Source organism: Mastomys coucha, unplaced genomic scaffold (genome assembly GCF_008632895.1).
Source record: "Mastomys coucha isolate ucsf_1 unplaced genomic scaffold, UCSF_Mcou_1 pScaffold16, whole genome shotgun sequence".
In the NCBI taxonomy this organism is placed as follows: Eukaryota; Metazoa; Chordata; class Mammalia; order Rodentia; family Muridae; genus Mastomys; species Mastomys coucha.
Window position 1 is genome coordinate 44,416,735 of NW_022196898.1, and position 26,957 is coordinate 44,443,691.

The window sequence follows — 26,957 nt, forward strand, 5'->3', positions numbered from 1 at the left end:
AGACCAGGCTGGCCTTGAACTCAGAAATCTGCCTGCCTCTGCCTCCCAAATGCTGGGATTAAAGGCATTAGCCACCACTGCCCAGCTCTTCCATAGTTCTTATCACAAAGCATAACATCTCTCTTTTATTTTCAACTTTATGTACATTGGTGTTTTGCCTACATGCGTGACAGACTCAGATCCTTTGGAACAGGAGTTACAAACAGTTGTGAGCTGCCATGTGGGTGCTGGGCATTGAACCTGGGTCCTCTGGAAGAGCAGCTAGTGCTCTTAACCATTGAGCCATCTCTCCAGACCCATGTCTATCTGGCTGATTAATGTCTTCTGTGCAGGGATCATGGCTTTTACATTATTACATACTACAATGACTGGCACACATCAAAGAACTGATAAACAATCAAGATGTCCATCCACATAGTAATCAGTGAAGAAGAATCCCCAATTAAGGCAAGTCAGTTTTAGGATGTAAATTCCTTACCTATCAAGCTCAGTTTGGGCACTAGGTACATGTCCTTTTCATTAATGACAAGGGTTGGGGCAGGTGGTGGCGGCCCAGGGTCAGAACTGTCAGTGTCAGGAACCAGGGGACAGCGCTGGACAAAGTGAGTATCTGCCAGTCGCACAAATGCATTTGATACCTCAGCGTAGTCCATGGTCTTGCCATCTGTAGAACAGGAGGAAAGAGGACAGGTAAGAGGGCCTAAGACGACAGAGTGGCTAACCAACCTATGGTTTTGCTGAGAGCTTAGAACCAGTACTGACCCTCCATGGTCTCTGTGAGTCGGTCTGCTACTTTCTTCACAACAGCTGACATCGTCATTTTGCCATTCAGCAGGAGCTCCTCAACAATCAGCTCTCCGGTGTCACCATACAGCGTTTTGGTAGTATAGATGTACCGGGGATACCTAAGCATCCGCAGTACCCGGCTGCACTGGGCTTCATACTCCACCACACCGCGTTTATGCACATGATAGATGACCAGGTTATGGTGAATGAGGACACAAAGGGCTTTCTTCACCTAGATAGGACCCAAAAGGGAGATAGGGAAGACCTGATGCTACATAGCTCACCACTGCTGGCAACACAGCGTACCTCCCAGAGCCTAGTAAGCATCAGATCACCAGCAATGAGTCTAGTGAATCTCTTTTTAATTTTTTTTTAAAAGCAAGTGGGCCTGAGTTGAAACAACAGGACTTGCCTTTTGTCTGCCCCAAGACCCCCTATGTTTAGAGTATAATGTCTGCAACCAAACTTATCCCTAGGCTCCAGGATAGGAGACCCAGAGCCCATAAGCAGCAGAGCTTGTTGTGGCAGCCATCTAGGCCAGTTCCCACCATGACAGGGCAGGGACTGAATTTGACTTGACTGCACATAGAATCTTACTTCCTCTTCGGGTTAGTATAGCTAATGTCAGTGCAAGAAATCAAGAGGATTCTTTGCTATGATGTTCATATTATGCCGATCTTTATCTTTCTTTTAGTTTTTAGTTTAGAATCAGGGTCTCATGGAGCCTAGGATAGCCTTATACTTGTTATGTAGCTAAGGTCCTCCTTGAACTTCTGAGCTCCTCCTTTCAAGTGCTGGGATCATAAACATAAATCACCACACCCAGTTCTATAATAGTGTTGGAGATCAAACCAGGACATCCTACATGCTATGCAGGGTAGCTGGTCTTTGCTACTTTGTGTTTTTTTTTTTTTTTCCCACTCTTGAGAGAAACAAGGAGGAATTAGGAAAATCCCTGAATTTAATTTCTTTCGTTTCTTCTTTGACCACACTACTAGTAAACTGCAACTTTCCTAAATGACCCACATATTGGGGCTAGCATTTATACATCCTCTGAAAAGTTCCCAGAATCCCAGACATTGCACAATCACGGAAACTATCTATAGCTGGCAAAGTCATGCCTCTGCTAGAACATGAGGCAAATCAGCTGACAGTCTCAAGCAGCCCCAGAGCTACACACCTGGGATTAAAACAAAATAAAAAAAAAATTCTTATAATATTTTTGTGTGTTTTGTTTTGGTTTGGTTTTTCGAAACCAAAATCCCCAAATTGTCACTACAGTGTAGTCAGTCACTCTACCAACTGAGCCACACCCTTGGCCAGGATGGGGATAAAAATCTTTCACATCGCTGGGCAGTGGTGGTGCATGCCTTTAATCTCAGCACTTGGGAGGCAGAGGCAGGCAGATTTTTGAGTTTGAGGCCAGCCTGGTCTACAGAGTAAGTTCCAGGACAGCCAGGGCTCTACAGAGAAACCCTGTCTCGGAAAAAAACCAATCCCCCCCCCAAAAAAAAACAAAACAAAACTTTCATATCACTGTTTACCTTTTTCCATCACTTCTTTCCTCAAAGGCAGTACTCGATCAGTAAACTTACTGTGAATAAATGAGTGTGGCGTGGGAACAGCAAAGATGAGCTAGAAATGCCACAAGCAGCAGCACACTAGGGCCTAAGTACAAAACCATACCCTCACCCCACCCACGGTGGCTCTGACCATAGGGCAGCCTTCCTCTGTTTATACTTTCTAGGGGAAGGAGCGCCACTGTTCAAAGGTGCTTGAGGAAAATGAAATGAAGAAGGTGACGAGAGCAGACTCTCTTATCTAAACATACCTGGTCCAGTGAAGCTTTTGTGTCATGGGCAATTACTCTAAGTGGCTGACTCCCAGTTCTGATTAGGTGGACTCCAATTTTTTCTACAATCTCACCAAAATGCTCTTGCAGCAACAAAGAGCACAGTTTAATTTCTGCTTGAGTCATTGTACTTGGAACCTCAGAACTGGGAAAAGAACAACAATATAAATTCACATTTCTTTTTCTAGAGGGTAACTTGACAATATACATCAAAACCTTAAAAATAGCTGGGTGGTGGTGGCACACGCCCTTAATCCCAGCACTTGGGAGGCAGAGGCAGGCAGATTTCTGAGTTTGAGGCCAGCCTAGTCTACAGAGTGAGTTCCAGGACAGCCAGGGCTACACAGAGAAACCTTGTCTTGAAAAACCAAAAGAAAAACCTTAAAATCCTGTCATATATTTGCCTTAATACTTATAACTTGGGACCCTTTGTTCCAAGGATGTGGTAAACAAGTTCTCTTCACAATAGTGGCATTGACACAGACAACTGACTAAACAATCTAGCATCTATCAATAAACTATAGTATAACCTTAAGTGGGTGCACTATGCCAACATTTAAAATGACTTTGTACAATATAACTACCATAAATCATCCTAATGTGTTGTCATTTAGTAATTGCAATGGTCAGATATGATGGTGTACACTGCCTGTAATTCTAGCATGCAAAAGGCCAAAACCAAAGAATCCAGGCCAATCTGGGGCACAAAGTAAGTTCAAAGCCAGCCTGTGTTATACAGTAAGACTCTGATGGGTGATACACCCACCCACCAAAACAAAAGACTGGAAAACTAGACATCAAATTTGTTTTCTAGAGCCAGGTATGGTAGTGCATGCCTATAGTCCCAGCACTTAGGAGGTGGAAGTAGAAGGCTGAGGAGTTCAAGGTTACATATGGAGTTCAAAACTGGCCTGGCTACATGAGACCCTATCTCAAAAAAAAAAAAAAAAAAAAAAAAAAAAGAGCCATCCTCTCCTATATATGCTATTTTAATGGGTGTGTATGTGGTTTAAAGACTGGGTTCATCTGGGTGTGGTGGCTAACAACTGTAATCCCAGCACTAAGGCTAGAAGACTGCCATAAACTCAAGGCCAGCCTGGGCTACATAATAAATACCAAGCAAATCTGGTCCAGAGTGAGACCTCTAAAAGCAAAGGGGGAAGGGAAGCGCAAATAACTTTGCAATCTGTCACAGATACAAAGAACTAATGCTCAAGACTCACTGGGGGTACAAAGTATCATTCCCAAGCCATAAACCGGGATCTAGAAAGAGAAAGTAAAAAAAAAAAAAAAAAAAAAGCTTCTTAACAGGGTATTCTAATTAGGAGATCAAGTTATGTTCCATTGAGAACCATATTAAATTTTTACATCATGACAAATGGCACACAAGCAGAAATGGATGTAGTTGATTTATAAATTACCTCCCTATCACAAGCTGCTACCTGCCATTATTCATCTCTTTCCCCAACTCCTTCGAACCTAAATTTTTGTCCCTCTTGCCACAAGTGTCGCAGAGAAGACTATTTCACTTATCCACACGTCTTTGGAGAAACACCCTTAGACCAGTTGCCATCCTTGAAAGCATTTCCTGGCTCCTCTCCCTTCATGCAAGTTTCTGTTTCGGACTTTGTTTCTTGGCCCTGAGTCAGGGCCTCCTCATTCCGGCAGCGTTTTCACTAACCTCAAGGTCAGTGCTAATTTAGAAGCTCCAAATGTTATCCTCCCGAGGCCAGCAGCCTAAGCTCAGGAGCAGCCCATATCCCCTTCTTGGAAGTAGAGCACCATTCAGACGGACGCGGAAGGGTCAGAGCACGGACCGCTCTAGCCGACAGCCTCGGTGGTTTCCGGGGACGCTCTTTCTCTGCTCTCGTTGGCAGGCTGGAGGACCGGCCAGGGGCTGTCTGAGGTGCCGGCGGGCGGGCTCTCCTCTGCCTTTGGTGCCGGGAGGCGGGCCTCGGGTCGCGCGGCCGCTGGCGGGCGGGCCTCTCGGGGCCGGGCGGACTCACGTGACCCTTGCGGGCCTTGGAGCGGCGAGCCGCCCAGAGGAGGCGGTGACGGCGGTGGCGACCGCAGCACGGGAGGTAGCGGCCTGGGGAAGGACCGCCGGCCGCCCTTTCGGACATCCTCGGCGGAGGCGAAACATGGCGGAGGCCTCGGCGGCGGGGGCGGACGCGGGCTCCGCTGTCGCGGCGCACCGTTTCTTCTGCCACTTTTGTAAGGGCGAGGTCAATCCTAAACTACCGGTAAGAGCCCCGTGTGTCCCGTGCTCGGGCGCCGCGTAGGTCCTTGGCTCCTAGGGCTGGAAACTGGGTCTTAAGCTGCTCGCACACCCGTGATTCCCTTGACACCGGTGTCCTCGGTACCTGCTGCCTGCTGTCTCCGGGCACTGGCCGCAAACCCTAAGCATCAGGGCCAGGGTCCTGCCTAGCCCTCATTTCTGTGGCGTCTCCAATCTGCCCCTCATTTCGCTTCCGCTCTTTAATACCACCCCCATCTTTTTTGTCTTCCTCGGTGGATTCTCAGGCAAATCTGCGCCCAGTTTGCTCGCAGTCCTCTTCCTTGTCTTTTCGCGATGACCTATCCCCTGTACTCTTCCCGTTTTTGCGTCTCACCTACTCTCTTTATTTTTTTTTTTCCTCCCACTTCTCAACCAGATTCTCCCCCTTCTGCATCCTCAGTGAGACAAAATAGCAGATTGCTTGAGGACTCCTTAGTAGGTTTTGTTGAAGTACAGAAAGAGGAGGTTTGGAAGGTAACAGAGAAGAGGGAGATTTTGTTCTTCAGTGGTTTTTGGGTTCTTGTGAAAGTGAAAATAGCAGTGTACCAATGACTTGCAGACTGCGCTCCCTGTTGCTATTGAAGGAAATGGCTTTGGGAAGAAGGTAGGACGTACTGTTTCAACTTAGTTTATTTTGGATATCACGTTGCCAATGTCTTTAGCTCCACTTTCCTAGCCCACCCCCTCCATTTTTTTTTTCTTTTTCTGTCCAGGAAAAAAAAAAAGGACAAAATGTTGGGGCTGCTTTCTCTGATTATAAAATTGGATCTGCCAGGCTGTCAGCCAATAGGAGAGGTAGGGCTATGCTTTGAGAAGAAAAGGCTCTGCAGCATGCTAGCCAGTGCCAGCGCCCCCAATTATAAGTCTTTTTCTTGTTGGGTGGCGAGATTTCTTCTTAAAACGAGTGGCTATGTCATAATTTATTTTATAATCACGGTTTCGTGAACACATGGCATCTTTTTGTTTGTTTGTTTGCATTTTGCACCAAGGTCTCACCATGTAGCCTCCTGGCTGACCTGGAACTTGCTTATTTGGATCAAGCTGGCCTAGAACTCACAGAGGTTTGCCTGCTTCTGCCTTCCTAGTGTTGGGATTAAAAGTGTGCACCGCTGTTCCTTGCTTTGAATGACTCTTAAGAAAAGCCCTACTAAGTTTCCGTTTCATAATTAACTACATCTACTGTTGACTGGTTTCACCTGCAGCCTTTGCTTTATGCTGATGTGCTGGCTGCCATATTTCAGTTTGGGAAAGAGTGTATACCTTTTTTTTTTTTCCAGCATATACTAGAACTTTCACTTTAGAGAGGGAGTCTGGAATTCAGCCAGTGTGTGTGTAAGATCAGTGACATTTTATTGGATGTGATGGATGCGTTTTTAAACATTAGCTCTTGGATCTGTAAGTGTGCACTCAAGGGTTTGCTTTTCGGAGTGAGAAGACATACTGTAAATGTCTTTTTCTTTTTATTACCTGAAGTCTTTACTTCAAAGGGATGATTTGGTTAAGACTTTTTAGGTATTTTTATAGGACTTAGTTAGATGAATGGTTGATTTTTGTTGTTTTTTTTTTTTTTAATTCTGACTTATTGCTTGTCAAGCCTGACTTGTAAATTGAAGCTAATCAGTGTCTAATATAACCAAATGCTGTCTACAATAGACAGGGTTCTCTGCTGGATGCTCTAGAGGTGAGTGAAAGCAGATGTGGTTCTTGTTCTAAGGACTGCAGTTTTAGGGTTTTGTTGTTGTTTTTGAAATACAGGCAAACATGGAAAAATTAGCAATCATCATACATTGTTTAAGGATGGGGACAAGTTTTGAGAAATACAGTTAGGTGATTTTCATCCTTGTACAACCTTAGATAAACTAAAATGGATGCATTGTCACTTGCATTATGGGTTTGAATAAGGCTTCAAACCCATACTTGTTAGGTAAGTAAGAGCTCTATCACTAAACTGTCTTATATAGTTCAGGTTAGTTTTGAACTCAAAGAACCTTCTGCCTAAGCCTCCTGTTACTGGAGTTACAGGTAACACCCCTACACTCCAACCCCAGCAACATGATTGTTAGTGGAATTACCCTTATAGTCTATACGAAGTCAGTGATTCACAGAAAGGTTAGACAGTACATGGCAGCAAAATAAATGAGGACAGATAATATGTGCTTTCAGTTGCATCGGTGTTATTGGAGACGTGTGACATTCAAGGTGGAATTAGGTTGAATTTTCAAGGACAGGTATAATTCAGCTTGAGAATATGCAAGACCAGGAGGAATTGTAGTTATGGAGTACAACATGTTTGATATGAGTACTTCATAGAATGGCTAAATCAAACCTCTTTGAGTTTAACATACATTATCTCACTCTTTTCAACTTTTATTTACTTTTATTTGTTTATTGTGTGTGCATGTGTATGAATGTGTACCATAGTGCCATTGTGAAGGTCCGAGGACAGCTTTTGGATGTTAGTTCTCTCCTTCCACTACATGGATCCTGTGGGGTCAAACTCAGAGGGGTAGGCTTGGCAGCAAGTGCATTTCCCCAGCGAGCAAACCCTGTCTCACATGATTTTTCACTTACTGTGTCTGCTGCTTTAGCAATTTTTAATGTCTGTGTTACTTGCAGTCACTGGTGTTCAGTAAGTAGCTAATCGTTGTTCTGTGTTTTTAGGAAAAGGTGTGATAAGGTCAGACTTACTGGTTTTTTTTTCCTGAGACAGGGTCTCCCTATTTAGCTCTGGCTGTCCTGAAACTTGTTTTGTAGACCAGGCTGGCCTCCAATTCACAGAAAAAATCTTGCCTCTGCCTCTCAAATGCTAGGGTTAAAGGTGGGTGTGACTGTGTCCAGCTGTTGTTTTCTGAGACAGTTTTACTGCATAATCCTGGTTGGCTTAAAACTCAATATGTAGGCCAGGCTGGTCTTGAACTCAGAGATCCTCTTGCCTCTGCCTTACTCCAGTGCTGAGGGTAAAGGTGTGTGCCACTATGCCTGGACTGATTTAGTTTTGATTTACATGGGAACTAGTGACTTTTATTTTGTTTCATGGGCATTTTAAATCTAATCTTAGGCAGTTATCTTGGAAATGTTTATCAGAAAAAGCAGGTCAGTTTAGTGTACTGTTCAGTACAAATGTGTCTCTGTGATTGATAAACCAACTCAAACATGATCTTGGTAACATGATCTGCATAGGATTATATCTATATAGGACAACATGGAAGGTTTTTAAAAAGATAAATACTATTGTAAAGTTGAGAATCTCTCATTGCAGAGATCCAGAATAAGTAGGCATACATAATTCCTTAAATTGGATGAATGGTGTGGGGAATCTGACTGTCCTTTGAGGATAAGCAGACTCAATTTATTGTGGATACAGTTTTTCATTGTCTTAACTGAATTCACAACCCTAGGGAATACTGACTCTTGTAATAGCTGGATGTCCAGAACTATCACTTACTTACTGAACACCACCTTATATTAGCCTTTTCTTTGCTTTATGGGGTGGGTGGGCTGTGCCAGGGAAGCATTCCATCTACTATGCCTGTTTCTTGATATATTTTTCAAGCGCCCAAAGGCAACTGCAGGAGCTTATCCAAATGTATCCCTGAAACTGCCCTTAGATTTTTGTTTATCATTTTTCTCTGAAGGCTACATGCATCTAACTAACTTTAGGGTTCATTACTTTTTTTTTTTTTTTTTTTTTTTTTTTTTTTTTTTTTTTTTGGTTTTTCGAGACAGGGTTTCTCTGTATAGCTCTGGCTGTCCTGGAACTCACTCTGTAGACCAGGCTGACCTCGAACTCAGAAATCCACCTGCCTCTGCCTCCCAAGTGCTGGGATTAAAGGCGTGCGCCACCACCGCCCGGCCAGGGTTCATTACTTTGGACTGAGAATGAAGTATGCTTAATGCTATATAGTCAATCATGTGTCAGCTGAGGTTATTTCGTTTGGTGGGAACACTTCTCACTGCTCTCCTCATCTCCCCTCTCTTAGCAAGTTGTCTTTAGTTTGTATGAGCCTAAGAAGAGGACAGAAAGTTAATTTAGAAGTAAGGTACTATGGAATGAGGAAAAAGTATTAAAGGGAATTTAAAAAGAAAAGTATATTCAGTAGCCCTATTACCTCCTCATGCTTCAAAGAGGACTCTCCAAATGAATCATGTAGGGATTGCGCTTACTGGGTGAGTTTTCATATTTATGATGAAAATGATTCTAGCAAAAAATGGTGAATAGCATACTTGGGATTGGGGGCAGGTGTTTTTGTTTTGTCCTGGAGCTTGATATGTAGATCAGGCTAGTCTTAAGCTCACAGAGATCCTCCTGGCTCTGCCTCCAGAGTGCTGGGATGGCAGAGCTGCTCTATAGCATAGTTCATTCTCTCTCTCTGTCTGTCTCTGTCTCTGTCTCTCTCTGTCTCTGTCTCTGTCTTTCTCTCTCTTGTGAGATAGGGTCTCACTGTGTAGTGCTGGATTTCCTAGAACTTACTTACTATGTAGAACAGACTATCCTCAAACTCACAGAGATTTCCTGCTTCTGCTTCCTGAGTGCTGGGATTAAAGGGGTGCGTGTGCATGTGTGTATGTATGCGTGTATGTGTGTGTGTGTGTGTGTGTATCATTAGATGATAGAAGAAATATTTGAAGGAAATTTCCAGAAGCTTTTACTTCATCTCACTATTTTTTTGAGAGACAAATATGGGGCCAAAACATGGAGTTATTACACTACAGTGATTGGACAAAATCCCACAAAAGGGCTGTTTCAAGGGATGTAAAGGTGTGCTTTATTCCCACATACTATCAGTACCCCGATTCTTCTTTAAATTATGCTCTTTCGAGGTGGAATCTGATAGTGATAATTATATAGCAGAGTAGCCTGCTTTGCATTTTGATGAGACTAATGTGTTTCTTAAGTGTTTCATGGAAATCCAGATGACAGACAAGTCTAATTAAAGACTGCTGGGATGTTGCTGACCTCTGGCTCATCCAGAAGGGACTGGTGGGCTTCTCATTTCCTAGTTCTCTGCTATATCATCATCTTTGAGCTAATAAATGTCCTTCTTAGTAAGTAATGCTTCTCATTTGGGTCGTTCCCAGCTACTTACCCAGGTGTTAATCATTGTGTTGTACTTACAATGGCTCCAATGAAAACATTCTAATCATGTCATAATAGGGGAACTAAATGGTGTACTTCAAAAATTTATACGAGGCCAGCCTGGGCTACAGAGTGAGTTCCAGGACAGCCAGGGCTACACAGAGAAACCCTGTCTCAAAAAACCAAAAAAAAAAAAAAAAAAAAAAAAAAAAAAAAAAAAAAAAAAAAATACTCCTGAGCTAGAGGAAAAGTTATTGATTTGAGATAAATTTCAAAGATGCTAATCATTGGATTACCTTAAACTCTATTATTTGTAACTTATGATTAGTATCTATCAGGGATAATGTCTTTATATTTTGTTTAAAATTTTTTTTTACATTTATTTATTTAGAGTGTGTGTGTGTGTGTGTGTGTGTGTGTATCATTGTGTTTATGCCATGGTGTATGTGTGGAGGTCAGAGGATAACTTGTTAGACTTTGTTCCCTCCTTCTGTTATACAGATCCTGGAGATTGATCTCAGGTTGTCAGATTTGGTGGCAAGTGTCTTTATACTTTGAGCAGTCTTGCTGGCCCATAATTTATTTTTTTTATTTTTTGAGAGAGGGTCACATGTAGATTGGCTACTTTCTTAGTGGTGAGTGGTCTAGAACTTCTGATCTTATCTCCTGCTGGGATTATAGATGTACTAACATCATTACCACCTATACCACACTGTGCTCTTTTGGGATCTTTAAGAAGCTATAACAGGGGCTGGAGATCTGGTTTAATGGGCAGAGCTCCTGTCTAGTATGTGCAAGGTCTTGGGTTCAATCCCTAGTAACTTTAGTTGGATATAGTGCTGTATACCTGTAATCCTAGCACTTGGGAGATAGAAGCAGGATAATCAGGAATTCAATGTCATCCTGTGTTATGCAGTGAGTTCAAGGTCAGCCCGGGACTGTGACCTTGTTCCCTCTATCTCCCCATAAGGCTCTAGTAAAAATAAAATACAATGCTGAGTTTAAAGATAAAGTGCAGTAAGTGCATTCCACATAAGATCAAGAAATAATATTATTTTGTCTCTTGTGTATGTGTGTGTACGAGAAGTATGTGTGTGGGCATGTACATCATGGCACGTGTGTGATGCTCTGATGATACTTTTGGGAGGTAGTTCATTTTCTTGTGAGTTTTAGGGATTGAGTTCTGGTCATCAGGCTTGTGTGGCTTCAAACTCACTGTGTAACTCAGGATAACCTTGACCTTCAGGTCCTGTGCCTCCACCTCCAATGCTCTAGCTGAGTGGTGGGATTACAGGTGTGCTCCAGTGTGTTCTACTTGTTTGTTGATTTAGATTGTTTCTCTCTGTAGTCCAGTTGGTCTGGAACTCATTATCTCATTATGTAGCCTAAGTTGCCTTGAACTCTTAGCAGTCTTCTTGCCTCTGTGTTAGGATTGCCCATGCCTAGGAAATCTGTATTTTTGAGGGTGGGAGGTTAGTTATAGCCTCAATATTCTGATTAGCACATATGTGTATACTGGGAAATTTTGGAAGTCTTTCTCGGTATGAGGAAGAAAAAAAAACCTTTAAGTTTATTGCAGGTAAAGTTCTTTCTTGAGCATAAATGCTGACGGAATAGTTATACTTGGTGTTTCTTTATGGTTAGTTGGCTTTTTAATGACCTTTACTTTTTTTTGTTCAGGTTCAGACAGCCACATTGCAAAAGAGCTAGGTTACTTTTTTTTTTTTTTTTTTTTGTATTGTCAGATCATTAGGGATTTAATAATAAGTGTATATTTCATTGTTTTATAGCTTAGTTCTAAGAAATAAAGGAGAGCTATATCAGAGTGGAGTTTGAGTGGGGCTGTCTTACTCCTCAGGGAACATTTAGTAATCTCTCTAGACAGTTTTGATTTTACAGCTGGGGAAGGGGGAGGACTACAGCTGTCATTTGGTAAGTAGCAGACAGAGCTGCTGCTAAACCTGCTGTAGGCCCAAATGTCAAGAATGCTGAGGTTGTGAGAAACCCTGATAATGAACAAAAGGATGAATCCATGGGCATTGTCTGTGTGTTCGGGTGGCGCTTAAGGTTTTTTTTCAGGGTAGTTTTTTATTTCTGACTTTGAGATGCTGAAGAGAATTTTCAGTAAAATAATTGAGACACTATAATTTTTGCCAAAGCCCTCATGGGAAACGATTGTTTAGAACAGGGGCTGGAGTTGGGTGGCTGGTGGCATTGGGTGGCTGGTGGCGGCCATTACATCAGAGCAGATCTGTTAGGCTCCCTTTCTCTCTGTGCTTAGTGAGACTAGAGGTATTAAATTACTCACCTAAGATTACACACTCTAACCGAAAAGCATCCAATCTTTTTTGTTGGTTGGAAATTTAGTAACTGTGAGTAATTTAGAAAAACAGTTGGCAATTCAGTTTGAATACAAAAGGAAAAATAGAACACTAGTAACTTTTTCTTGTCACTTATGTTAGTATTGTGCTCTTTTGTCTCTCTCACAACTCTCCAAACATTTCAGATGCACAGGAGATGGCATTCTTGAGCTTTTAGTTCTTTAAACTCTTCATTGAAAGGGTGAATGATGTTATCAGTCTTCCTTTCAACACGAATTCTTCTTGTGATAGAAAGTGAATTTAGAGATACCAGTTAGAAGCTGGAGTCAGCTGCTGAGGGGTCTTTCCTCCACCTGGATAGAAATAATGGGAGGCAGGTAGCTCCAGCAGCTTTTTTTGTTTTTTTTTTTTTGTTTTTTTGAGACAGGGTTTCTCTGTGTAGCCCTGGCTGTCCTGGAACTCACTCTGTAGACCAGGCTGGCCTCGAACTCAGAAATCCGCCTGTCTCTGCCTCCCAAGTGCTGGACTTAAAGGTGTGTGCCACCACTGCCTGGCTTCCAGCAGCTTTTTTATTTACAGAGTGTCTATTAGATAGCAGCAAGTTTTGGTAGTACTTAGGCAGAAGCATTGGCAAGTGGCACTCCAATATTACAGGTCGGTATGCCAGCTTGGTATTGGAATCCTTGGCTCCTTTCAGAAGGTCATTGTTACAGAACTCAGAAAGATATCTGAGAATTGGCCTTGAAGACTTCACAGCTCTTTGGAACTTTCTGGTGACTGGCACCTGCAGGTTTTCTGCTTCCTTAATAACCATTATCAGCTTCCTGCTTTCTGTGGTCTCTGCTTCCACTTCCCTTCCTCCTACCTTAGCTCCTCTTAAACTGTTTACTTAGTTGTCAGTGGCTGTAGCCACTGTTAGGTACTAGCAGGTAGGCAGCCAGGATGCATGCAGGGCAGTCCTGGGTACATATAGAGGATTGTCTAGGAACTGGTACTGTGTGCAGCCAAGATTGCTTAGGTACAGGTATCTCCTCCTACCAGGGCAGGATCTTGGTAGGTGAATGAGATCCCAGACAGAATCCCGTGGACAGCACAGTGTGAGTGCAAGTCTGTGGGTATGGCCAGTGGTTCTGAGATCTCCTTAGACAGGTACTTCTTTGCTAGGGCCTCTGTTTCTGCTGTGTCTTCAGCTATTAAATGGTTGTGGGCATTTTGTACTTCAAAGCCAGACTCAGTGTACTCAGAAACCAGGTATTGGTCCTATTTAAGCAGGCTGCCCAGGAACCCAGGAGTGGGGGTCAGAAGCTGCTTGGAGCTCAGAGGTTTATGGTTAAGGTCAACCTGGGATTATAGACAGCACCCAGGTACAAGATGCACTTCAGGGCTGGTGCCATGATTGTGTTGGTGCAGCTGCCAAGTACTATGAAACTGTTAGTGTACTCATAGATTGGTTTAGTCCATGGCTGCTTGCTCCTGCTGCTTTTTTGTTTCCAGCTGAGCTTGTCCATGCAGCAGAACTTGTTTTTAGACTTAACATTGGAACACTAGAGAAGGTAGCACAGGAATGTCGTTAGTAGACTCTCTGAATGAGTCTGTGCACCTGTTGTATATAGTCTAGGAAATGCTGTCTATCACACTGTTTGTTTGGCAGTTCACCTTTTCTCCCACACTAACCAGTCATTAATGCCCATGTTTGACCCAATCACCAGTTGTAGTACTGTTTGACTGACAGTGCTTTGCTCAAGGCAACTTAAGAGAGAGTGTAAGAATGACTGCTGAGTCAGTGTCCTGTCCTTAGTGTTCTGTTATTTGCAGAAAATCAAACATAAGGAAGAGTGCTTACAATATAAACTTACAGAACTTTGTACTAGCAGCAATCACAACAGATTTTAAAAGTATTTGACAATGCTCTGTCTTAGGAATGGGGCTGCGTAATCCTAATTGAAAGGAAGTTCATGAACACTGTAAGGAAAGAGAGCTTTAAAAAGGAAGGAAGGAAAAAAAGAAAGGAAGGAAGGACCCTTATCAAAGTAGAAATATTTCAGATTATTCTTAGAGTTTCCAATATGTAAGTTGAGGTTAAAGCCTGAAAGGTTTATATTATTTTTTTCTTAATTTGTTAGTAGCTTTGTTTTTTTTTGAAAAGATTTTAAAATTGCTTACTTATTATATGTGTATTGTACCCTTTGGTTTTTTATTTAAATGTATTTAGTTTATGTGTGTGAGTGTAGTGCATATGTATGTGTACCATGTGTGTGATTGGTGCTCACAGAGGTCAGAAGAAGGCATCAGACCCTCTGGAACTGGAGTTAGGAATGGTTGTGAGCATAGCCTCACAACCATTGTGAGGTTGTGGTTCATAGCCAGTGTGTGTGAACCATGTGCATGTAGTACCCATGATGGCCAGAAGAGGGCATTAGATCCCTTGGGACTGGAGTTACAGATGGGTTGGAAGCACCGTGTGGTGCTAGGAATCTAAGGGTGTCTGGAAGAGCAGCCAGTGTTCTTAACTGCTGAGCTCTCTCTCCAGCTCCTTGATGAAGGGCAGGCTGATCTCAAACTAGAGGGAATCGTTTTGCCTAGAACTAGAATTCTAGGTGTTTACCACCATAATGCTTTGATATGCATGCACACGGTGAAGTGATAACCAGTCCTGCTTTGAGTAGTGTCAGATTCCTTACTTTTGATAGCTTAGGCTGCTCAGAAACATGGTTCAATTCTTATTTTGTGGTAAAGTACCTAAAATTAGGATATTCAGAAAGGTTCATTTTGTGTGCTTTTACATCCCTAACTTTTATAATATAGTTAAAAGTGTGCTTTTATAGAGCATATTTTTTGTTTGTTTTGAGACAGGGTCTCATTAAGTAGTTCTGGCTATCCTTAACATGCTATGCAGACCATGCTGTCCTTAAACTCACAAAGATCTGCCTGTCTTTGCCTCCCAAGTATCACACCTTTAAAGAGTAAAATTTACTCAGAAAAATTCCGTACATGTATATGACATGTGTTTGGGGGCATTTGTTGTTGTTTTAAATTTTTATTTTTTTATTTTTTTCAGAGACAGACTTTTCTCTGAATAGTCCTGGCAGTCTGGGAACTCACTCTGAGAACCAGGCTGGCCTTTCAGCTCACAGAGGTCCATCTGCCTCTGTCTTCTGAGTGCTGTGGTTCCACGTGTGTGAGTGTCTTGCCTGCATATATGTATATACATTGCTTGTGTGCCTGGTATCCAGAGAGGCCAAGAAAAGGCATTGGCTCTCCTGGAACTGGACTTACAAATAGTTGTTAGCTGCTGTGTTGATGCTGGAAATTGAACATGGCTCCTCTGGAAAAGCAGCCAGTGCTCTTAACTGCTCAGCCATCTCTCCAGTCCTCATGTAGAATGCATTTTGATTTTATCCACCAACTACTGCTTCCCTCCTACTTTCTCCAGGACCCTTTCATCTGATCTCCCTCCTAACTTCATGTTTTCTTTTATTTTTAGTGGTAGTGCAGTTAGTGCTGACCATATGGTCATTTAGTGTGGGCCATTCACTGGGGCATGGACAACCTACTAGCAACCACATCCTCAAAGAAAAGCGTCTTTCTTCTCAGCTGCTGTCAACTGCCAGTGGTCCCCACCTCAGAGTGGGACCTCAGGAGTTCTTCCCTAGTCTATGCTGGAGTTTAAAAAACAAAAGATGCATATGTTTACAAATTTTAAATGTGTCTGAGTATTTTGTCTGCATGCCTGTGTAGAGGTCAGAAGTGAGTGTTAGATCCTCTGGAACTGGAGTTATAGAGGGTGATAAGCCACCAGGTAGGTGCTGGGAACCAAACCCACCCACGTCCTCTGTAAGAGCAGTGTGTGCTCTTAACCACCGAGCCATTGTTCCAGCTCCCAAGATGGAATTTTGACTGGCTTGGTTTTGTACTGGTTTTGTATACAGTCACAGCTGCTTTGAAGTAGGCATGTATGTTAGAATTGATGTGTTGTTGATGTTATATGTAGAAGACAGCATTTCTCAGCACCCCTTTCCATGTTCTCTTTCTCTTTCTACTCACTCTTCCTCCTCACCATGCAAGTTTTTAACCAGGAATATTCCCCCTGTTCTTTCATATAACACTGATAACACTGCCCTCTCTGATTGTATTTTCCATTTGGGTTGCAAGAGTGTAGGTTTCCACATAGCCTTTACACACAGCCTACATTTTAGGTAAGCCTTCCCTCATTTCCTCATGTCCTCATTCCCTATCCTTCTTCATCTTTAAGCTTTCCCACCCCCAAAATTCTCCCTCTATACTTCCATTTTACCCATTTCACTGTCTCCTCTATCTTAATGATAGGATGTATTCTTTTTGCTCTCTTTTGGTTTGGTCTTTCTTTTTTTCTTTCTTTATGTATGTATTTATTTAATGTATGAGTGCTCTATCTGCACATACACCCACATGTTAGAAGAGGGCATCAGACCCCACTATGGATGGCTGTGATCCACCATGTGGTTGCTGGGAATTAAACTCAGGACTTCTGGAAGAGCAGCTAGTGCTCTTAACCTCTGAAGCATCTTACCAGCCTGATAAGCTGTATTCGTCTTTTTCTTTTTTAAAGATTTATTTATTATTATATGTAAGTACACTGTAGCTGTCTTCAGATACATCAGAAGAGGGCGTCCGATCTCATTATGAATGTTTGTGAGCCATCATGTGGTTGCTGGGATTTGAACTCAGGACCTTCAGAAGAGCAGTCAGTACTCTTAACTGCTGAACCATCTCTCCAGCCCCTAAGCTGTATTCCTTTGTTTTTTTTTCGAGACAGAGTTTCTCTGTGTAGCCCTGGCTGTCCTGGAACTCACTCTGTAGACCAGGCTGGCCTCGAACTCAGAAATCCGCCTGCCTCTGCCTCCCAAGTGCTGGGATCAAAGGTGTGCGCCACCACTGCCCAGCTCAGCTGTATTCTTAATAGATGATTTCAGTGACTTTTATTTCCTGTTTTTGTTTCTGAACAGTGCTTAGTTAATAGGGCTTGCAAAATATTTTGCTGAGTGAATAAATGTTATCAGTTTTGAAAGAAGTTTCTTTTTAGCTAAACTGGTTAAAATCTGTCTTTGAACTACTATAGTACATATCAGTGCTAAAGATTCATATGTTTTAGCTGAGCATTGTAGCACACCAGTAACCTCTATACTCAGAAAGTAGAGGCAGGACAATCAGGAGTTTAAAAAGCATGAGATATTTATTCTTTTGTATTGGTTACCATATTCTCTGTTACTGAGTTGTTACTTTAACTTGTGGTAGGCAAAAACATTGCAATTAACTCTTGTGGGTGGTCAGGTGGCTTCATGGCACTAAACCTGTGTGTATTAATCAGGATTCTTTAGAGTCACAGAACTTATGGAATGTCTCTATATATTAAGGGAATTTATTGTAATACCTTACAGTCTGCAATCCAACTAGCCCAACAATGAGCAGCTGTGAATGGGAAGTCCAAGAATCTAGTAGTTGTTTAGTCCCATGAGGCTAGCTCTTTTAGCTGGTCTTCTGTATAAGCTGGAATCCTGAAGAGGTATGTTCCACAGATGTGCTGGCAATGGCAAGTAAGTGTAAGCAGGTGAACAGGAGTGAGTCTTCCTTCTTCCAGTGTCCTTATGTAGGTTTCCAGGAGAAGGTGTGGCCCAGATTAAAGGTGTGTACTATCATGCCTGGATTTGGAACTTGTTTTGTCCCAGGCTGGCCTTGAACTCAGAGATCGGCTTGCCTCAGTCTACTGGGATTAAAGGCATATGCTACCTTGCCTGGGCCTAAGCTTTTTATGGTCACTATGCCTCAAACTCTCCATGCCAAGATCTAGGTCAGAAGCCTGAGTCTTCCAGCCTCAAGATCTGGATCACAAGTGTGCCTTCCATTTTTGGGTTGTAGTTCATTCCATAAATTAACAACCAGAAAGGCCATCACACTGGGTAAAGGTGGATGAAAAGACTGACTTCACAAAGTTGTCCTCTGACCTTCCATGGACACCATGGCACGTGCTCACTCACATTAATACTAAATTTAAATTCTGGCTGTGTTGTGTTATATGAGGTTAACTTTTTCTTTCTTTCTTTCTTTCTTTTTTTTTTTTAAAGATGTATTTATTTATTTACACTGTAGATCTCTTTAGACACACCAGACGAGGGCATCAAATCCCATTACAGATGGTTGTGAGCCACCATGTGGCTGCTAGGAATTAAACTCAGGACCTCTGAAGCAGTTAGTGCTCTTAACCTCTAGCCCCGAGGTTAACTTTTTCTAGGTGTGTGTGTTTGTATTTATACCAATAGAGGCCAGCTCCAGAGATCCTCCTATCCTCCTGTTTCTGTCTTCCCAGCACTGAAATTATAAGCACACAATTGTGTCCAGCTTCTTTCCTTTCCTCTCCTCTGTTCTCTCTTTCTCTTCTCTTCCCTCCCATTCTCTCCCCTCCCTTCCCTTCTCCTTTCTTCTCCCCCCCCCCACTCTTCTCCTCCCCTTCCTCCTCCCTCCCTTTCTCTTTTTTTTAAATGTGAATGCTTGGGATCTGAAGTCAACTCTTTTACTGTACTAACCGATCCACCATTTTACTCTTAGCCCTGCACCTTTAACCTCACATAATGGAGCTAGAGATGTGTACCACCCTGCCTGTTTTTGTTTGTTTGCTTTTCTTCTCTGATTAATTTTGCCATTTAGCTTTTTTGTTTTTTAAAGAAAGTTTGGCCTATTGTCCATCCAACCAAGCTTGTATCCAGTAACACTTTATCCTGTGACTTGCCTTTCTGTCTTTCTACACAGTGAGGTAAAGGAAGTTGTTCGATTATACCATCTTGTTTGGAGTCCCTGATGTCAGTGTTTAGTCAGGACATGAAATGAAGAAATAAAATGAAGGCTGTGAATGTTACTATTCCTAGAGTGTCAAAACTCAAGGCTTGGGACAGAATGACAATTCTGACAGTATTTACTTAAATTGTCATGTTTCTCATTAAGGGCCTCACGCCCAGCAGGGAAGTGCTCTGCTACTGCCCATACCCCAGCCTCTCAGGTTGCTTGGTTTTCCTTAGTAGTAACTAAAAGAACAGCTTCTTTTAAGATATCTTCAATTCAGAGTATTATTTTCAAAATGCTTACCTGGAACTTTGGCTTTTTATATTTTGATGTAGGGTCTCTTTAGTCCAGGCTAGCCTCAGACTTGTGGCAGTCCTCTTGCCTTTACCTCCCAAGTGCTGGGATTACAAGCATGAGACACCATGTCCACTTTTTCTTTAAGTAAGTGGTTGGATGCAAGAATGAGAAAGATAAGTTTAGTATTTTTTCTGAGGGTTGGGAGAAACCGAGTCTGGAAGACGATGTGTATGTTGTTGAAATATCTCTTTACTGTTCCCTTAGGCTCTGGCGGAGCTGGGGACAGAATGCAGAACCTCTTTGTTTTGTCTTGGAATTCAGCTGATGTTCCTTTTTTTAATTAAAAAAATATATGATTTATTTTACTTGTATTGACATGTATGTGTGTGCATCCTTCAAGACCAGAGGAGGCATCAGATATGAGCTGGAGCTACAGGTGGTTGTGAGCTGCCTAACATAGTGCTGGAAATGGAATTCTGGTCCTCTACAAGAGCAGTAAGAGCTAACTCCTGAGTCATCTCTTCAGCCCTATCAGTTGATACTCTTGAAAAGAGAAAAAATATAGCCTGGCCTGAAAGGTAACATGGAACCAGATTCTACAACAGATCAGAGTCTTTGACCTACAGTTATCACTTGGTTTGGAATTAAGGTATTTGCTTAGGACCTCAGAGCTTGATTCTAAAAGACTGGACAGAAAATAGGCCTTTTGTTTTAGATATAGGAAAACCATTTCAAGTTGCTAATGTAGTCATAACACTATATTGACATACTGAACACTTACTTGATACTAACTTGTATAAGTTCAAGAGTATGGAAGTTTCACAATATGGGACCTGATATAAATAGGTCCTGTCAAATGTCCTATGTTTTCATAACTGATCCCTACAAGGTTGGAGGCAAAGAAAAGTAGTGCATTCAAGTTATCCTGTTCTTCCCCTTGCCAGAGTCCAGTGCTTGGAGTTCTCCCATGATGTTCTTGTAACTGTGTCATGACATGTAAAGTGAAGCCTTTGTGTCTGACTTTGAGTGAAATGTTTCAGCAAAGTCTTTGCTATGTTTGGGGTCAGTCAGTAGAGGCTGAGAAATTGTTTTGAGACTGTTTGAACCTTGAAGAAATGTTGTCTCTTTGGATAGTCTTGCAGCTATACGTATCACCTTGGCCTTAAGGCATCCCTGGCAAACTTGAAGTTCTTACTTTTGATTATGGCTAACCATGGTCAAAAGGGACTGAGATGCGTTTGTGTGCGTTTTCTGCTCTCTTGGATAGGAAGGACAAGATGATTTTGGTACTTGGAACCTTGCCCCAATTAATTTTCTATAATGATTGAATAAAAGTAACTGGAGTAAGCTGGACAGTGGTGGCGCACGCCTTTAGTCCCAGCACTTGGGAGGCAGAGACAGGTGGATTTCTGAGTTTGAGGCCAGCCTGGTCTACAGAGTGAGTTCCAGGATAACCAGGATTATACAGAGAAACCCTGTCTCGAAATACCAAAAAAAAAAAAAAAAAAAAAAAAAAAAAGTAACTGGAGTGAGCTAGTTGGGGGGTCAGTTTTTTTCCCAGGAAGGTTGACCCAACCCCACTGCTCCTTCAAAAAGAGCATCTTGGTGAGCTTCTCTCTCTAATGCGGCACCTATGGCCAACATCAACCATTGTAACTGGGTAAACATTAAGGCTAAGCAGATTATGAATGGTGAGAAGTATTTCTGCTTGCTTATGGTTTTAGATTATATAGCTAATGAGTATCTGAAAAAGTTGAGTATATCTAGTTACTAAGTATCTTTCATTATTAACTTTTTATTTGGCATGCAAAATAATAGGTTTCATTACATTGTACTATGTGTGTGTGCCTATGTACCATGGCATATGTGTGGAAGTCAGAGGACAATTTGTCAGATATGATTCTCTTCTTCTACTGTATTTGTTCTAGGGACCAAACAGATTTTTAGGCTTAGCAGCAATCGCTTCTACCCCATGACCCATCTTGCTGCTTCAAATTGTAGGTTTCAATGAATTTTATTTTTTTTAGAAATTTACATTTCTTTCTTTTTCTTTCCTTTCTTTTTTTTTTTTTGTTAAGACTTATTTATTTATTTATTTATTTATTTATTTATTTATTTATTTATGTGAGTACACTGTAGCTGTATAGATGGTTGTGAGCCTTCATGTGGTTGCTGGGAATTGAAATTTTTGTTTTTTGTTTCTGTTTTTCCAGGCGGGGGTCTCTCCTGGAACTCACTCTGTAGACCAGGCTGGCCTCAAACTCAGAGATCCACCTGCCTCTGCCTCCCAAGCGCTGGGATTAAAGGCATGCTCCTCTCCCCCACTAATAAATATATCTTAAAAACAAAACAAAACAAAAGTCATTGAAATATTGATGGGGAAATGCAATGAATCTATAGCTCACTTTCAGTAATGGAACTATTTTCACAATATTGTGCCAATTTGTAAGTATGAGCTGTCTTTTCATCTTTTAGTATCTTTTTTAATTCTTTCAGTGGTTTAAGGTTTTCATTTATAGAACTTCAGCTTCATTGTTTAAGCTTATTTTTATTTATTTTTTAAGTACTTATTTATTTTTTATTTTTGAATGAGGTCTTACTATGTAGCCTTGGCTGACTAAGGTCTCATTTGTAGAGCAGGTTGGTCTCAAACTCAGAGTGATCTTCTTGCCTCTCCCTCCTGAGTGCTGGAATTAAAGGTGCATGTCACCATGTCTGTCCTTAAAGACTATTTATTGTATGTGTTTGAATATTTCACATGTATGTATGTATGTATGTATGAGCATCATGTGTGTGCAGTCCCCATGGAGGCCAAAAGGCAGTGTTGGGTTCCTTGGAACTGGACTTACAGACTGTTGGTTGTGAGCTGCCATGTGGGTGCTAGGGACTGAACCTGGGTCCTAGGCAAGACTGGCAAGGATTTTAACCTCTGAGCCAGCTCTTTAGCACCCCCCACCCTATTTATTTTTTGAGAATGTTGTGAGCAGCAGCATTTTTTTTAAAGCAGTGTCATTGGTAAGTTCATTATTAAAATATTGAAACATCATTTTTGTAAATGTTATATCCTGCTATTTGCTAAAAGTTTCAGCTCTAAGAATTTTTCTGGTGGAATCAGAATCAATATCAAAGTAATATTAGCTTCATAGAATGAGTTTGGTAGTGCTTCTTAACTATTCTATTTTATGGAACAAGATCTTAAAACCCCTTCGAGGGTAAGTGTGATATTCTGATTTAGAGACATACTTCTGAAATAGACACATCTTAGACCTTGTAATTATCTCTAATAGTGTTAGCTTTGAAATGTTAGGCTTTAACTGTCATGTGATAATCAGGCTATAACTTAAGCTTTTAAATCTTTCAGTCCTTTACTTCTGTGCTGCTTCTCTGACCATACAAGATCAAGGTATTTTGTTTTTTTTGTAGTTGTAAGGCATGTAGTTTGTAATTTCATGCACATTTCCTCAGCAAATATATGCTTAACACTTGTTTACCTTGGACATTTTAGTGATAAACAACTGATTAGGACCTTGACATTAGGGAACAGCTTGTTGAGTGGAGAAAGATACTAACAAACTATGAAACAAATACAACTATAAATTGTAATCCATGCCATAAAGGAATGATAAGAATATCATAGAAGAAATCAGTAAGCAAAGAATCTCTTTAGATTGGGTTGATAGGCTGGATTTGCTGGTTTCTTCCTGTTACCAAGAAGGGGACTCTGCAGTTTTCTGTCATTTTTACTTGGGACCTTGTGTTTCTAAGACCTTTCACATGTAGTTAAGTCTTATAGCCCTAGGCTTTGTTTTAGTTATTGTTCTAGGGCTGTGGTGAAACCTATAAAAAGAAGCATTTACTCGGGCACTTGCCTATAGTGTCAAAGGGTGAGTCTGTGGTCATCATGGCGGGGTAGCAGGCAGGCATGGTGCTAGAACAGTAACTGAGACAGACAGACAGAAAGACAGACAGACAGGGGAGAGACTGAGAGACTGGGCCTGGCATGTTCTTTTGAAACCTATAGTTCACCCCCAATGGCACACTTTTTCCAATAAGACATAATTCCTATTCTTTCCTAAATAGTCCACCAATTAGGGACTAAACATTCAAATATATAAGCCATTCTCATTCAGACTACCACAATCTTTTTTTTTTTTTTTTTTTTAAACACTGCAGGTCTTTGGTTTTTTTGTTTTTGTTTTTGTTTTTTTTCCTCCATCATCTCTGAGAATGGATCTGGCCTGTCCTCTCAAAGCCAACCTTATTCCAAAGCATTATAGAGACTCTTCACTAATACCTATGATTTATGGACTAGAAGAAAATACCCATCCTTATAAATGTCATTTGCTGAGGTGTCTTATGCAGAGATAAGTTTATTTTCTTTTATTCACTGTATATCCTGATCACAGCCCTCCTCTTTCCTCCAAGTCCTGCCTTTCCAATTCCCTTTCCTACTACTCCCTCCCCTTCTCAAGTTCACCCCATCCCCCCACCCCCTGTACTACTCACCCTGGGTCATGTAATCCCAGCAGGGCTAGGCCTATCCTCTATTGCTGAGGCCAAACCAGTCAGTCCAGGTAGGGGAAAGGAATCAAAGTTAGAGACAGCCCTTGTTCCACTTGTTAGGGGACCCACATAAAGACTGAGTGCACATCTGCTACAAATGTGTAGGGGGCCTAGGTCCAGCCCCTGCATGGTCTTTGGTTGGTGGTTCACTCTCTGTGAGCCCCCGTGGGCCCAAGTTAGTTGACTCTATAGGTGTCCTTGACCCTCTCTCCATCTCATTCAGTTCTATCCCCCACTCTTCCACAAGACTCCCTGAGTTCCACCTGATGTTTGGCTGTGGGTCTTTGCATTTATTTCTATCCGTTGCTAGATAAGTCTCCCAGGAGACAGTTATGTTAGGCTCCTATCTGCATACATAGCAGAGTATTATTAATAGTGTTGGGTTGGCTTTCAACATGGAATGGGTCTCAAGTTGGGGCAGTCATTGGCTGGCTGTTCCCTCAGACTCTACTCCTTCTTTATCCCCGTGTATCTTGTAGGCAGGACAAATTTTGGGTTAAAGGTTTTATGGGTGGGTCCCCCTCTACTGGAACCTGTCTGGTGACAGAAGGTGGTCACTTCAGTCTCCATATCTCTTGCGGTTAGGAATCTCAGCTAGGGTCACCCCCATATACTTCCTACAGCCTCCTCCCATCCCAGGTCTCCAGGTTGTCACCAGAGATGCTCCCCACTGATTGCCATGCTCACCCCAGTCCTTTCCCCACTTAGTCAGGGTTTCTATTCCTGCACAAACATCATGACCAAGAAGCAAGTTGGGGAGGAAAGGGTTTATTTAGCTTACTTCCACACTGCTGTTGATCACCAGAGGAAGTCAGGACTGGAACTCAGGCAGGTCAGGAAGCAGGAGCTGATGCAGAGGCCATGGAGAGATGTTCCTTACTGGCTTGCTTCCCCAGGCTTGCTCAGCCTGCTCTCTTATAGAACCCAAGACTTCCAGCCCAGGGGTGGCACCAACCACAAGGGGCCCTACCCCCTTGATCACTAATTGAGAAAATGCCCCACAGCTGGATCTCATGGAGGCACTTCCCCAACTGAAACTCCCTTCTCTGTGATAACTCCAGCCTGTGTCAAGTTGACACAAAACCAACCAGTACACCCACCATCTTCCCATACCTGATTGCCACCCCTATTTCCCTTCATCCCCTCTCCCACCCAGTTCCTTCTCTCCATCCATCTCTGATGAGTATTTTGTTTTCCCTTCTGAGGGAGAGGAAGACATTATCCTCCCTTGAGCCCTCCTTACTACCTAGTTTTTTGTTTTTTTGTTTTTGGAGGGATGAGTGTGTATGGATTGTAGCATGGTTATCCATGCAGAGGCTTTTGTTGTTTCCTCTTCCCTCTTCCCTTCCTGGACTGGCTATTCAGGGTGGCTCTGTTCCCTCATCAGTCCCAAAATATAGCTACCTAGTTTTATGAAGAAGAGTACTTAGGCTGGAGAGATGGCTCACTGGCTAAGAGCACTGTCTACTCTTCCAGGGGATCCAGGTTCAATTTTCTTGGCAACTCACAATTGTCTGTAACTCTAGTTCCAGGGGATCTGACATTCTCACACAGACAGATAGATGTACATGCAGGCAAAACACCAATGCACAAAAAATAAAAATTAACATCCAAAAAAAAAAAAAAAAAAGACAAGAGCATAGTAAATAAGGAAAATAGTCAAGTCCAGGAAAAGAAGCAGATGATTAGCACTGCGTTCTCTCAGACTTGGTTTTGTGTTCTGTGGAAGGTGTCAGAGACAGACATACCTAAGCCTCTAGCAATGCAAGAACTTTGTATTATTTTTGAGCTGTAGCTGCTAACAATGAAATATAAGAATGATAGAATAGTAGTTGGCCAAAGAATAACAGCAGCAGGATACATAGGGCTTTAGGCCTCTACTCTGTCATCGGGTATGCCTGGTGAGTATATGCAGAAATCTTCTAACAGGGAGCAGCTAGACCTGGAAAAATCCAGCTTAGAACATCTAGCCCTGGAACAGCCAATCTTGCAACACCATTCCTGGACTGGTTACATTATACCCAAGCTTGGAACAATCAGGCCTTGAAATCCCATCTCAGAATTGGAGAGTGAGTCTTTGCAGGCATTAAAGTTGTTTCTAAAATCAGCCTCATTTATATTCACATAAACTTTTTTTAAGTGGGAGAAAGGAGTGGAATCACTGTCTCTGGGAGGGTGTAGCTTAAAAGAGCAGGAGAGATTCAGGTTTTATTTGACTTCAATTTATTTTACTTTTACAGTAGTTTATAGTATACCTGTTACGAAGGTGTCTCATCCTCAGTGTGAATAATGAAGGAAAAAGTTGAGAGCTCCCAATCCACAGGATAAATAACCCGAAGTTTTCCACAACCCAGCTCCCCATTGGACCTGTCCTGAGTATCTACCTTCATCCTATTCCTCTCTGTCTTAGTTAGGGTTTCCACTGCTGTGAACAGACACCATGACCAAGGCAACTCTTATAAAGGCAAATATTTAACTGGGGCTGGTTTATAGTTTCAGAGGTTTAGTCCTTTATCATTATGGCAGCAGGCAGGCAGACATGGTACTAGAGACATGGTAATACATCTCCATCCAAAGGCAGCCAGACTCTTCTGCAGGCAGCTAGGAAGAGGGGAGTCTCCCTTACTGAGTGGAGCTTGAGCACTAGGAGCCCCCAAAGCCCACCTATACAGTAACACACTTCCTCCAACAAGGCCATACCTCCTCCAATAATGCTGCACCTCCCAATAATGCCACTTCCCATGGGTCAAACATATTCAAACCAATACACTCTCTAATTTTCAAACCTGCTATTTTCTTTCCTTTTTTTCTCTTCTCCTTTCCTCCTCTCCCCTCTCCCTCTCCTCTCCTCTCCTCTTCTCTCCTCCTCTCCCCTCCTCCCCTCTCCCCTTCTCTTCCCCTCTCCCCTTCTCTTCCCCTCCCCTCCCCTCTCCTCTCCTCTCTCCCCTCACCGTCCCCTTCTCCTCCTCT

The 26,957-nt window shown here is 42.2% G+C and overlaps 2 protein-coding genes and 1 non-coding gene across 5 annotated transcripts in view; 1 reads left to right on the top strand and 2 right to left on the bottom strand.

The window, feature by feature from the left end:
- Nucleotides 1–4,601, bottom strand: part of Polr3c (RNA polymerase III subunit C) — a 17,068-nt gene extending 12,467 nt beyond the window's left edge. For 2 of the 3 annotated variants that reach the window (XM_031374910.1, XM_031374911.1), the window contains exons 1-4: nt 4,320–4,601; nt 2,618–2,783; nt 763–1,018; nt 479–664 (exon numbers count right to left, since the gene is read on the bottom strand). In XM_031374910.1, coding sequence (XP_031230770.1) covers nt 479–664; nt 763–1,018; nt 2,618–2,764 — 589 coding nt within the window. In that variant the 5' untranslated portion in view covers nt 2,765–2,783; nt 4,320–4,601. The remainder of the gene's footprint in view (nt 1–478; nt 665–762; nt 1,019–2,617; nt 2,784–4,319) is intronic. The other variant, XM_031374912.1, reaches the window with a different exon arrangement.
- LOC116094541 lies at nt 1,235–1,370 on the bottom strand. Its single transcript, XR_004120182.1, has one exon. It is a non-coding gene; the product is annotated as a small nucleolar RNA SNORA5 (small nucleolar RNA).
- Rnf115 (ring finger protein 115) overlaps nt 4,577–26,957 on the top strand; it is a 66,993-nt gene continuing 44,612 nt past the window's right edge. Inside the window, exon 1 of the mRNA XM_031374913.1 lies at nt 4,577–4,881. Coding sequence (XP_031230773.1) covers nt 4,780–4,881 — 102 coding nt within the window. The 5' untranslated portion in view covers nt 4,577–4,779. The remainder of the gene's footprint in view (nt 4,882–26,957) is intronic.